We start from the raw sequence: 14,902 nt of genomic DNA on the forward strand, positions 1-14,902 counted from the left end.
TATAAATATACAAATGTATTTATTAATATTTACATATTTTACATATAGCAAAAATACTCATGTTGAAATAAAAGAAAATTTATTTCATTAAAATTTTTATTAAGCTGTACAATAAATTATAAAGAAGGATTGTCTTAACTAAGAAGAGAGATTTCATTAAAAATCGTGATATTTTTCTAAATTTTACATATTTGATTTATCCTCCTTTTCCTTATAAGATCTGACGTCATCGTTGGTTATACTTTTTCCCCTTTTCCATCCTTCGGGATATCCATTTTTCTCCGCATCATTCCACCATTGTTCCTCTCCTTGCGCGCCGACCACATACACCACATTCGTGACAAACAGAACTGCAAGGACGATCCAGAATGCCATCCGCCATTGAACTTGTGTTTGCTAGAGTAAAAAAAATACTTTAAAAAATCAAAAAACATACTGTCTTCATACCGACACTATGGTCAGATTTAGAAGAAATTTCTCTTTGTACCTAATTTATTTTTAAACTAACTAACGAAAGGCCACTCTGTCATTGCAAACATTCTTTGCCTCTTCTACGTGTATGCGTCCTCAAATATTCTTCTCTTCTTCTAGCCCTTGTCTGCACCCAATGGTGCATAGGGCACTGCATCGTATAGAAGTAGTGTTATCTAGATCGTTGAATACACGAAGGAAATGTGATCAGCCCTCCGCCTCAGGTACCAGTCCAGAGTAATACGTATTAATTTAATATTCGACTGAAAAAATCACTTTTATTTATTTTGACCCTTTTGGGAATTAAACCTGAGACCTCCAGCGTGGTAGCCTAGCGCGCTTACCATTACGCTATGGAGGCGGACTACATCCGATTCCTGACGTGTCCGTGCCCAGGTATTTGACATAATTAAACATGCCTAATTTTCCTCGGGCTCTTGAACCCCATTTGCAACTAAATTCACTTAAAACATTTGTTTTACTGTTCTCAATCACTTGTTACGCCCAAAAAATATAACATTCAAACGTGGCTATACTTGTAGGATAGCCATGGGACATTTTTCTCTTATGAAGAGCTTTCTTAAATGAAGAGGTTAACAGTGTTTTTGCAAGAATTTAACTTCAAAGCCTAATTGACATATTTTGTACATAAATAAGCGAATAAATTTTTTTCGACGCGGTTTTTCAATGTTACATTAATTCCAATTTATTGATCGATTATTTTACTTACGTCGGGTGTAAGGTATCCAACCAAATAGGGAGTCACGATACCAGAAATGGCGCCAACCCCGTTGATGAGGGCTGTAGCAGTTCCGGCATAGTTGGGGGTAATGTCCAGAGCATTCACCTTCATCCCACAGTAGTAGGATCCCATCAAGCCCATCGCGACACAAAACAGAATAACCGCTGCTGTCGTATCACAACCCGCGTAGCTGGCAGCCAGGATGAATATTCCTGGACCCATTGATGCTGGAAGGGAAGAAAATATATTCATCGTATTTTTTTTAACTTCTTCGTTCCATACATTAAATGTCGAGATTTTTAATAAATGTTTTAGTTAGTAAATACCACTATTTTTTAATTAATGTTTTACTTAGTAAACACCACTATTAATTAATGAAATTATTGAAGCCTGTACATTTAAAAACGGCAAAATGTATAGGAAGTTAATGATCAAATATAGAGTTATTTTACCAAAAAGTGACTGCCGAATCAATTAATGAAAAAATCGAGATTTTGTTTAGTTAATATCTCAATGTAAAAACATGAAAAAAATATGGAAGTTTGTGCATTTCTGTGCTATTTTAAGTAATCACTTTATGATATTCTTTTTTTTACTTTTATTATACATCACTTTTATACTTTTATTTACTTTGATGCATTATAAGTATTTTACTTTTTTTGTGAATAGTGCTATGGTAGTGTCATGTACAATAATATTGTTTGTATGCTGTTGTAGTTGACTGGTTTCTAGACGGGTATGTCTCGAAACCAGTAAACAAAATATATCGGTGAGTATTTATATACTAACGTTTCCAATATTTTAATGAAAAAAAAAAATTTCTTTTTTTTAAGCGAAATATTTGTGTTTTTATTATTTACACAAATATTTCAATTTTATACTATTTATGTCAGCCTAAGCGGCTCAGTATTAGTAATAAATATCAAATTGTTGTAAAGTGGGTTCGAACCGAGAAACTTAAGAGCCCGCGACACTAACCACGGGACCACAACCCGACACAATATAAAAGTATGCACTGTGTAACACCTCCTGCCACATGTTATGCATAACGTTTAATATTAAATATGTGTGCGAGATCGGAGTTACCCACGTTACATTTTTCAATTTCTGAAAAAAACTTTTTTTTTGTTAAATGTAGCTTGGATTTAAATAAAATCCAGTTTTGGGCTTTTAAATATCCCGCCTTAAAGAGTTTTACTGGAACTACACTGCCAAAAAGAAGCTTTTCCAAATGGCTGATAATCTGAATATGTTATTTCCAAAGCCCAGAGAATAGGACTTATGCCTTCAAAAATAAAATCGAAAAAAATGGAGTTATATTTACCGATAGTGGTGAATATTTTTCGGGCATTTTTAATGGAAAGCCAGTTTTTCTTGATGCACAAGTCGCAGAAAGCGCCAAAGCAGAAAGATGAGACCCACATCACGAAGTATGGGACCGCAGACAGCATCCCAGTCTTGGCGATGCTGAACTTTAGGACATCGTTCATATATTTTGGAAGGTCTGTTACCATTGTAAAGTATCCCCAATCGTGGCCAATCTAAAGGGAATACATAATATGCACAACTTTTGAGTGTGTTCAAATACTTCAAAAATCACGGTTTTATCCACTTGAGGAGTTATTTTTACTCTTTTTTTAACATCTCTACATACATGAAGAAGAATGTGGAACAACATTTTGAGAGTGTTCAAATACATGTCAATAGATCTGTTTTTTCCCCACTTGGAGTTGTTTTTACAGTTTTGACATCTCAAGTTAGATGAAGAAGAATATGGAAGTCTAGTATTTACAAGGCTTATTAAATGTCATTAAGTGTCACTTGTAACTTGTCACTGGTTAAGTGATCACTTTACACAAGTGCAACATTACCATTCTACCTATGATTGACAACCACACCATTATTTAATTTTTGGAACTCCTACATATATCACTGATCACATGACGCTGAACAAATGAGTTCACAAGAGCCACATATGTTGGATTTAGTAGAAACCCTTTTCGGATGTGTGCAAGATCCTACCTCAAATAATTTTTTCGTTCTAAAAATGCTTGAAAATATATTTTTTAAATTTTATGCAGCCTATAATTTGACCAGTTATTTTTATACATCCAAAATGGATCATTGCTAAATAAAAGCTTTCTAAATCTAACATAGATGGCTCTTATAAACTCATAATCAGGATAATAATGATATATGCAGGAGTTCCAAGAACTTGAGCAGTGTGGTTGTCAATCATGGGTAGAATGGTGAATGTAGCACATTTGTTAAGTGATCACTTAACAAGACTATCACAAGTCATAAACCCTGTAAATACCCAGATGAATATCTCCATTTCAATGAAAGTTTAAGATTTTATATATTTAATTAAAAATTAATTTTTATATATGCTTACTGCAGCTATCACGAGAGACCAAAGAGCGAATGATGATAAAAGTGCCCTCCACGGAACAGACTTTTCTGTTTTCTTTTCAATCCTCTCCTCCAAGAATTCTCGCTCCTTATCTGATATATAGGGATGTGTTCTAGGATCACTGTATACTAAAAGAGTCTGCAATAAATAAAACATTATTAAATACTCTATTAACTAGTATTTTGATCAAATACAAAGAAACGGAATCAATTAATTCCTGTCAGCTGTCATGATTATAAAATCTTAGATAAAACGTATTTCAACATTAAATACTGTATAAATCAACATTTTAAATTGACATTAAATTTAATTTTATTAACTTAATTATAAAAATACAGTTATTTTTTTAGCATTCTTCCTCGTATACGTTTAAAATATTACATGTCCTCCGTAGTGTAATGGTCAGCACGCTCAGCTACCATCAGGTTATCAATCGAATCGGATTCGATTCTCAGGGGGGTAAAAATAATATAAGTGATTTTTTTACTCTACTATTTACTCAATATTACTCTGGACTAGTATCAGAAGCGGTGATGACCTTTCCTTCATATGTTAACGTTAAAGATAACACTGTGTTTATATGATGCTGTGACATATATGTACCATTGGGGTGCGAATAGGGATAAGGGTTTGTAAATGCATTAAATATCAAGTTTTTTTATTGATAACTAAACTTAGACGAAGAAGAATATAAAAGTCTGAGCATTCACAAGGCTTCCTATCTGTACCAAAATTGGTCGGGACCCATTAATTGGAAGGAAGAAATTGATGTGAATTGAGGAAATTTGATGGAAGAAAATATATTCCTTTTATCTTCTTAGCTCTCCTCTCCTTTCCATACATTAAGTATCAAGCTTTTGTTCATTTAATATCTCAATTTACATACATGAAAAAATATAGAAGTCTGTGCATTTCTGTGATGGTTTTCGTAATCACTTTATACACTGCGTAATATTCACCAATTCTCAACTTACCCACAGAATAAACCACACGACTCCAAGTCCCCCAAACACATAGAACACGTTGGGCCAGTTTCCATCTTCCGCCATTACGAATCCCGACACGACTGTGCCCAAAATGTTGCCGATTTGGGCACCGCCAAATATCAGAGAGCCCATCCTTCCCCTCTCCGTTCTGGGAACCCAACGGGACATCAGGGCGGCCAGGGCGGGAGACGTTGGACCCTAATAGAATACAATTGACAATTTGTTAAGTTTTTTTATGTTTTACAGAACTTTCTATTTTTACAGAGTCCGCCTCCGTAGTGTAATGGTCAGCACGCTCGGCTACCGTTTTGGTACCCGGATTCTATTCCCAAGGGGGGTAAAATAAATATAAGTAATTTTTTCACTGTAATATTTATTCAATATTACCCTGGACTGGTACCTGAAGCGGAGAGCTGATCACCTTTCCTTCATATGTAAACGATCAAGATAACACTGCGTTTATATGACGCAGTGCCCTATGCACCATTTGGGTGCGTATAAGGGTTTAATTATATTTTTATTAAATTTTTAAAGAATTTTAAACAGGAATATAAAATGATGTAAACATTATCTGTATTTACATGTTGACATCTCAATATAGATGAAAAAGGATATGGAAATCTAAGTATTTACATTGCTTTTGACCTGTCATGAGCTGGTTAAGTAATTAAACTTTACAGGTATTACATTCATCATCCATCACAATGACGCTACTCATTTTTTTTGGAACTCATACATGTATTTGTAATCTCATGTCACATTATGCTTTATATGTTAGCTCATGGCAGTACCTATGGTTGATTTGAGTAAGCTTTTATAAATAAAGGGTGTCTACTGACTCACACCCTTTTGTTAAATGTATGCAAAATCTAAACTGAATTATTTTACATACTGGGAGACGCTGTTTAAAATTATTATTGCACATTTATTTTATTTCACCAGTTACTGGTCAAAAGAAATATATGTGAAAAAACATTATGGTTGTTATTTTACTATATAAAATGCAGTTCCACCAAGAGATGTCAGCACAATACTTAAATGTAATTAAAAGTTTATAAAGGCTTTCTCAAAACTAATGTAACTTTGCCATCTTGGTTTTCTTTGGTCACAATCAGTTTTATCACCGGAACCCTTTTTTAATTAAAAAATAATGGAATACATTTATTCACATCGCTCACTCCTTTCAAGAACGTCATATATCAAAAATCGTAAATTTTCAGTTGTGCATGTTTTCGAAGCCCAGAAAATGCACTATATCCCAGCAAAAGCAGCATATTTTTAACTATTTACCCGCTACAGAGCAGAAAGTGATGTTTTTGCATTTTGAAGAAAAGGTATCGTTTAATTAGTTTTTTTAAATATACTAAATATTTAAAAAATGGAGAAAAAACATTCAGGTTTTACCTTAAAAGATCTGTTGCACAGTAAAAATTTCAATAAGTGGCTTGATATTGTATTATATTTTTAAAACTTTAAAAACGATGTCCTGAAAAATCAAGTTTTTTGATTTATGACGTTGTTGAAATGAGTGAGAGACATGTGTATTTTACCAGTCTCAAAAAAATGTTTAATTAATTGTACCTCGGCCAAACCTTCGATGACCCTCACAGCAATGAGCCCCCCTGGGTTGTCTCCACCAGCGCTGACGATGGCAGGAGTGGCTAATGTCAGTATGGCCGTGATGAACACTCCTATGCCGAGAGTGTGCTTGGCCCCATACTTCTCAGCCAGCAGTCCAGCCGGAATGTGTGTTAAAACGTAACCATAGTAGAAGGAGCTCAGAATCACGCCTTGAGTGTACTGATCCCAATTGTATTGACCGTGAATCTGAAATCGATATTTTGTTACAGAGATTTATTGCAATCGTGGTTATTCATAAACCTGTCCGTTCATTTTTGGCCATATTCGCGAACGAAAAAAGCGATATATCGCGCCATTTTATGTCATGGCTGGTAGATAGCTAGCGTTTATTAATGACACCATCTGGTGGTAAAAATTAAAATATCGTGACGAACGTCAAACCAATGTAGTCATAAAAATATATTTATGTTTTAATTTTTATTTATTTATTTAATACAGTTACAAAAAATGTAAAAAAATAGTTCATTACATAGACATTTGTAATTTCAACATATCTCAGTACAAGTTACGCTGTTACTCTCCAAAAAAGAAAACAAGCTCTTGTGCTTGGAGAGGGACTTAAACTTATTGTTTACTGTTTATACGTATGAGTGATAAATGTAATACTTTGCTTTTTTGAATTATACATAAATATGTATGATTTAATTCATACAAACGTGTAAATTTCTTAGTATCCAAACTTTGTCATGAATTATTTAAGTGAATGAGCTATTATTCTTATTTATGTACCTATGAATTGTTATATCAAATACAGTTGTTTTTATTCTACTAGGTTGTATTTTATTGTTAAAAACAGATAAAAATTAATATTATGACAATTGTTTCGCCTTGTTATGGCAGTTTGAAAATGCCATAACTAGGTGAATCAATTGTCACAATATTAATTTTTATGTGTTTTTTAACAATAAATTACAACTTAGCAGACTCAAAAAATCTGTGTTTGATTCAACAATTAATACATAAATTAAAATTGAGTTCTATAAATTAAACGCCTATTCAATAAAAAAAATACTCTTATTGCAGAAAAATCAATGATTTACTTACGCCTGAGCTGTTTCCGTGGTTCGAATCGAGATCGGGACAGGCATTGGGGTCATGGATGATGCCAGACCCTGGTCTACTCACCACCATCTGCGTGATGGCTATGTTGAGGCAGACCCTCAGGGTGTAGGCCACCATGATGCACGAGAAACCCATTATTCCGATTATCCATCTTTGAGGAATCAGAAAAACTAGAAAAAGAAACAAAGATTGAGAGATTTAGAAAAAGTTTCTAGAATGTTTTTCGCAGATATTAAATTAAGATATTTAACATTTTAATAACTTAATAAAATAAAATTAAACTTTGTCTTAAACCACTTTTTTAATGGAACATTTTTTCTCCAACCGGTTTCGATAAAAACCTTGTCATCATCAGGGTTTAACATGTTCTTGTCGAAACCGGTTGGAGAAAAAAGGTACCAATAAAAAAGTGGTTAAAAAGAAAGTTGAATTATTTTATAAAATTTAGGCAAAGATTTATAGATTTAGAACAGGTGCATGTTAGACCTCGGCTCAATGCATGTTTGTTCTGCAACCCCTAATGCATGTTGGTCTTTGGGTCGACCAAAAACGCATGTGATTTTACGCATGTGTGAAACATTTTGTGTAGTTCCAAGTGTGTGAATAGTGCTATGGTAGTAGCGGGTAGTATTGTTTGCATGCTGTGGTAGTGATTGTCTTGACGATGAGACGGCTACGTCTCGAAACCGGTAGACATAAAAATCTCGGTGATTGGTTATATACTAATATAACTAACATTTTCGTAAAAATAATATAAAAGTAAAGAAAGACTTATTGACAAGCTGTCGTGTCGATATGACAAGCTGTCGTGAAAGTCTTGTCGTTTTTCGTGAAATATTGTATTTAAACTCTATCTTCTTGAGCAGATACCTTTTCATTGTCCAATTAGAATCAATAGACAAAGACATCCTTTTTTATAATCCAGCATCATCAAAGAATTATTTAAAAAAATCCTTTATCTATCGAAGTTGTGGGAAATTCAATGAATGTTGTACCCACCTTGATATGTTCTACTCCAATCTTTCAAACTTTAAAGCTAAATTGTTCGAAATCTTATAAACCTAAAAAGGTAATTCTATTCCCTGTCCTTTCCTTTTCTTCTTTTCCTATCACTGCCATCTCCTTTTCTCTCTATCCCATCCTTGTCTCATGTCTCTTCCTTTATATAGACCTCTCTTATGCATAGTTGTGAAGAACTGTAATTGGTACTCATGATTTTATTTTTTTGTATTCTGATGTATCATATATTATAACTGTTCCAATAAAATACAATAAAAATAAAATAAAGTTTATTTGTGTTATTATTTTTGTTTTAATATTTTGTTAAAAATAGATTGTTTTATCACAAACTCTTCAAAGCACAATAAGGTAGTGTATACTCGAAAAATAGATAACATTGTCATATTAACGATATGGTTACGTGGGAGAGGAACCATTCCTTTAATATTAAATTAAAAATATTACGTTTGAATAATTCGTCGAATCTCAATTTATTAAAATTTAACTAGAAACAATTTGTAGCAAATTGTTTTCTTGTGTTTTTTTACGGTAAAAAAATAAACATTTGGAAGAAAAGAAACACATTAATTATTAAAGCAGAGAAAAATCCTTAAATACAAATTACTCACGATATGGTTAGTGGAACTATTTTTTAAGCAAATCTTCACCTCATATAGTAAAATTCTACAGTAAACAATTTGTAGCTCATTGTGTTTTTGTGGTTCCTGACAAAATATTTTTTTAAACATAAACTTATTAAAGAAAAGCCCACAAAAATAACGGAATTTTATTTGTTCAAAACACTTTTATTATAAGAAAAATATAACAATTATAAAATATTTTTAATTTTATATTAATAATAATTTTATATTAATAATTAATAATTTTATATTTAATTAAAAAATATTTTAATTTTCTGTCCGCCTCCGTAGTGTAATGGTCAGCACGCTCGGCTACCGTTCTGGAGGTCCCGGGTTCGACTCCCAAGGGGGGTAAAATAAATATAAGTGATTTTTTCACTGTTATATTTATTCAATATTATTACCCTGGACCTGAAGCGGAAGGCTGATCACCTTTCCTTCATGTGTAAACGATCAAGATAACACTACGTTTATATGACGCAGTGCCCTATGCATCATTAGGGTGCGGATAAGGATTTTATTATTTATTTATTTTTTATCTTAATAACCATATTTTAAGGTTGACGATATTTTAAGCTAAACTATTTTTAACTATTTTTTTTAAAAAACACTTTTACTTAATTAATTAACTTATTGGTAGCTTTTTTTATATGGTTTCTAAATAAATACAAATTTCATAACTAATCGTATTGAAGAAAAGACCTACAAATTTCTATGAATCAAATCCTTATTTCGACAGATTTCTGAGAATTATTTTTCTAAATAATATGTTTTTCAGAATACGGAAAGGATTTTTGATCAAAGGTGTTTGCTTAAGTTCTTATTCAACAGATTTATTAAATACAATTGAGTGCCTGGATTTTCAGAAGCCGAAGGTCAAAAAGACGTGTGTTTAAATTCTTGGAAGGGTTTTAAATAACAAAATGTTATCTACTGTTTTGTATTCATGACGATTGTTACACGAAATCTGATCATTGTTTCGAAATAATATCCATTTTATCTGTCAATACAAGTTTTACATTATTACATAATCCATATCAAAGCAAATCAAAATGATAGGAGTTGATAGATATGTAAGTTATTCAATCAAAAATGCAATCAAAACCTTTTGTTAAAACAAGACAACAGTTATTTGTTTATTTAAATAACTTGATCACACTTATGTATATTGTATAATAAATTCTCATTTAAACGGTTTAACATGTAAGTATGTTTGGAATAGTGATGGGCGATCGAATTGAAACCACCCGATTAAATAATTACTTATTTTAAAAAAATCTTTATATAATTCGGTTTTTGGGTTCGATCACTTAAAGCTTATCACTCTTATCAGTACAAAAATTTGGTTGTGTATTTCTAGCTGCTAATATGTTGGACAATTTGAAATAAAAAAAATTGTTTCGATGGTTATGTGTGTGTTTAAGTAATTTATATGCATTTGTACACCATACTTTAAATTTTAACTTTTTTAAACTATATGGATGTAAAAATATTATATTCATATTTGTAAATGTAATAAATACCATTCAGAATTTAGTTCTGGATCAGAAAATCGTATAAAATCGGTGTGTAAGAAAGATTTTCTCCGCACTTTTTGACATATCGTATACATGCAATGCGTCTTTATGAGTACTGTTTTCACATCACCTACAAAGTTTCCAATCTTCTTATTGATAAAAAATCAATAAATCACAAATAATTGTTTCGGAAAATCCTCTATTGGTAATTAAGTTAATCTCTTAAGTCTTACGACAGAAATACATGATTGTCTCGTATTAGATTTTTATTTCTATCAGATAATGGAAAATTATAATGCAATTGGTGTGATAAATTAAGTATAAAACAAATTGCTCTTGATAAGAGCTATGGGTACATAAAAAAATTGAGAAGGGAATATACAATCCGGGTATTTACAGGGCTTACGGTCAGCCATTGGCTAATTTCAATGATCACTTTATACGAGTGCAGTAGTAATATTGACCATTCTACACCACATTACTCCACATTACTCAAATTTTGTATATCGTAAATATATCGTATACTTAAACATATATTTATATATATATATATATATATATATATATATATATATATATATATATATATATATATATATATATATATATATATATATATATATATATATATATTATTTTTTTTTTTTTCATAGTAAATTTTGTTTTTAAATTCCTACATTAACTTAAATTTCGTAATCTTACATGTATTCTCTAAACATATTTAAGCGAATAAATATATTGTATTTAAACATTAACTATATAATGTTACTATACAATGGTATGTTGTGCTTGTGATAACTATACACCGTATTGGTTTAATGCGGTGTTAACTTGATTAATAACCTCGTAAAGTTTTTTTTGAAAAGGAGAAATATTTGTGTTTTTATTATTTACAAATACAATATATTTCAATTTTATATTATTTCCGCGACACTAACCACGGGACCACAACCCGGCACATGATCAGTCGTACGGTCCAATTACCAGATCAGGATAAAATAGAAGAAGTAATAGAATATATTCACCAAATATTCTATATACAACTTATATATGTATATGTTCAGTAAAAAAAATGTGCTATCACCTACTTAAAGACAATCTTTAAATTACAGACCTCAGTCTTTAGTGTATGTTGTTCTGCAATCCTTAGTGCATGTTGATTCTCGGGTCGACCAAAAATCCCATGTACATAATTAACATTTTGTATTGTTGTGTGTGAATAGTGCTATGATAGTGACGTATTGTATTATTTGCATGCTGTTGTAGTGATTGTCCTGACGAAGAGTCGAGTACGTCTCGTAGAAAAAAAATTGATGATCAGTCGTAAAAAAAATACATTTAAATGAAAATTAATATCAATAAGAAAGAAACTTCAATCTAAAATTTTAAAGCATGTTCCAGTACATTTTATAAATATGTAAGATACAAAAAAATGTTATATGTTTTTACGTTCAAAGGATTCCAGGCTAGACAAATCTACATAATATTATTAAGTTCTCTTCTGTTCTCTGATGTTTGCCTTGAAAACTCCAATTACAATATTTGGGAAAAAATCATTAACATAACATTAATTTACATTTTGTAAAGTTTCGCAAATTGATACCAGTTCAGTTCAGTTTGAAAAACGGGATTTTTTGCACGCAAAAAATATTTGAATATGATGTAGAAGGTACAAGGAAATGCGCACATCCAATGTAAATAAATCTATATTTTTTTACATTTTTTTGACATCTCAACTGTCCTGCCCTCTAGATTAATGGGTATAAGAGTAGGAGTATAATTGGCGGGATATGGATGACGTGAGGGATGGAGCTCAGGGTGAGGGACACACAGCTATATGGTAATGAAAAATGGAGGAAGAGTGTATATATGAAGGTAGGAAAAGCAGAAAGCTGAAAAACAGTGATTTGATACTCGGTGTTGCATAACCGTATATACTATATAATAGTTTGTGTAATTCAAGAACTGCTAATTTGTTTGAGTATCTTGAGGAATTGTATTTATTAAATTATCTGACTTTTCAAAAAACATTTCAATCTTTATAATGCATTGTACGCAATAAAATTTTGTTAACTTTAATTTTTTTAATTAACTTTATTAAATTCAATCAAAATGTTTATATTTTATTTATTGTTTCGGCATTTACTTTGTGGTAAGACATGTTAAAATGATTAAGAAAACACTAGTTTTTATACCACTTGAGTTTATTAATGACTACTAGTTTCGAAAGCTAAACTTCCATCGTCAGGTCTGAATAATATATAGTTATTATTCAGACCTGACGATGGAAGTTTAGCTTCCGAAGCTAGAAGTCATTAATTAACTCATGTGATATAAAAACAAGTGTTTCCTAAATCATTAAAAAAATATGTACATTTTTCAAAGATTTTTTTTGAGTCCTCTTTTTAAAAAAAAAACTACGTATTATTTGTTTATTTATTTACTGATGATTTGCTCATTTTTTAAATATTAGAAATGATGAATTATATATTTTTTTAAACATGTTTTGACTTGGATATTTTGAGTGTTTTATATCATTATTTTGGAGCTACAAACCAAATGTAATTCCTGAAATTCCGATTAAAAAAATGCTTGAGTTAGTGATCCTAATGAATATAATAATTTGCATAAGTTTAAAATAAATACGCTTTATTTGATAACAGTATATGGTTTATATTTATATTAAAGAAACAATCCTTTAAACTCAATCATAAATAATTTCAAAATCACATACGTTTTGATACTGCCAATCTCCAACCAGTCAGCATTTTCAAATATAGTTTTTTTTAAATAAAATAAAAACTGTTGAAAATATTCACTTTTATCGACTAATATGATCACGATAATTTATTCAACACAAGCAAAATTTCACCATGAACCAATTTTAGCGTACGGCCACATCGTTGCAACTTTTCTTTCGAAATAATCGCATTTGACACTAGCATCGGAGGTATACACTGATTTTTTACGCAGGAAACTAGATTACAACCAGTGGTGTAGTAGCCTTTTTATGTTGCAACATGCCTTTTATTTAAGTTGAAGCATGTATTTGTTTAAACTTAAATAAACAGCTTTATAAAAATAAAACACTTCTTGAAAAAATGCGGATATAAAATCTTAAAAACTGGTGACAGTTATCCAACTCGAAAAAAAGTTAAAATTATATATTCTTTTCCAAATTTTACTCACTGAACTTGATGTCACCCTTATCGAAACTAAAAAAATGCGAAAACTTGTACTCCTGAGAATATAATTAAATATTGTATTTTTATACAAACGGTTACTATTCCCATTGATGTGTATTATTTTTAATCATGCCTAAAGCATTTTTATTAGATAATTCATTATACCTTGTTAAATTTGTGAAAAAATATATATTTTTATTATGAACTAGCTGTTTTTGGCCTCGCGTTCCTGTGACTCAGTCTGGTCTTAATAGAAAAGAATGAAAGAAATGAGCTCACATTCCTAATGCCATATGTTTTATTTCACAATGCTTCTAAAGCAATAAAAATATTATCTACAAAAAAACTATGGATATCGATAAAATCGAAAACAGTGAAAATGCTAAGTTACAGCAGCTGTCGATTATCACACTGTCCGCTATGAGCAGTGTTAAGTATTCATAATGTTGCTGTTTCACTCAACAGATGGCACCGCCACGGTAAAATAGCTATTTTCTAATGATAATAATAATTAAATAAAAACATGTTTTTACCTGTCACAAGTAAATACACCGTTACGATGTGTTTTTTTTTAAATATATAAATGTTGTTAAGTTCGTTGAAAAATGTAAAAAAAGCATTAATTTTAAAACCGAGAACATCGACACTATTTAATTCACCACTACACCACTGTATGCCTTAAATTACGATGATGCAAAAAATGCGTTATTTGCTATGATAAGGTTAGATAGATGAGAAACGCTGAATCTTTAGGAAAAAAGTATTTTTAACTTTTGTTTATTGACGAGCCTAACTGGAGGGAAAATGAAAATAAATAAATAGAATTCCTTTACTTAGTTTAAATTTGTTATTATTTTTTTTTTATTTCGAGCATGATTAAAAAAATAACTATTAAAATTGTACATCATCCAATATGAGGGACAAGCACTTGTACGAGGCAACGCTACAGATACCTTGGAACACACACGAATTGAACTTAGGACTTCATTTAATCAAATGCGTAATATCTGGGACTCGCTGCTCAACTCGACAAAAACCCAAGTGTCGCCTCTTTAACGTCTAATAGTGCTACTCCACAAGATGGACCCCAAGATTTCTACGATGGAGAACTTGAGAGGCTACTTATACTTTATCATCATACTTAAAACTTTAAAATTTATACTTCATACTTGATAATTTTTCTAAAAATATAATATAGACCTTAGATTATATATAAATAACTCCCAGCGGACATAAACGCAGAAT

At 31.0% G+C, this 14,902-nt stretch overlaps 1 protein-coding gene across 1 annotated transcript; it reads right to left on the minus strand.

Annotated features, from left to right (window-relative positions):
* Nucleotides 1-78: 78 nt before the first annotated feature.
* On the minus strand, nucleotides 79-13,431 carry LOC148312385 (dietary and metabolic glutamate transporter-like). Its single transcript, XM_088277455.1, has 8 exons — nucleotides 13,207-13,431; nucleotides 7,298-7,485; nucleotides 6,194-6,439; nucleotides 4,601-4,810; nucleotides 3,609-3,764; nucleotides 2,538-2,754; nucleotides 1,202-1,440; nucleotides 79-396 (listed from the first exon to the last, which is right to left on the minus strand). Exons 1-8 carry the CDS (start codon nucleotides 13,238-13,240, stop codon nucleotides 184-186), a joined length of 1,503 nt encoding a protein of 500 aa, XP_088133581.1. The 5' UTR covers nucleotides 13,241-13,431; the 3' UTR covers nucleotides 79-183.
* Between the last annotated feature and the right edge of the window lie 1,471 nt (nucleotides 13,432-14,902).

Source organism: Brachycentrus maculatus, unplaced genomic scaffold (assembly GCF_059751285.1).
Source record: "Brachycentrus maculatus isolate JH-2025_06_01 unplaced genomic scaffold, ASM5975128v1 h1tg000042l, whole genome shotgun sequence".
NCBI lineage: Eukaryota > Metazoa > Arthropoda > Insecta > Trichoptera > Brachycentridae > Brachycentrus > Brachycentrus maculatus.

Bases quoted from the DNA above. Each gene is read 5' to 3' on its own strand.
- LOC148312385 (XM_088277455.1), bottom strand. From the start codon at position 13,240: ATGCTGACTGGTTGGAGATTGGCAGTATCAAAAC. The intron at 2,755-3,608 runs GTAAGCATATAT...TATTCCCTTTAG, and splicing joins GGTCTCTCGTGATAGCTGCA to ATTGGCCACGATTGGGGATA. The intron at 397-1,201 runs GTAAGTAAAATA...TTTTTACTCTAG, and splicing joins TTGGATACCTTACACCCGAC to CAAACACAAGTTCAATGGCG.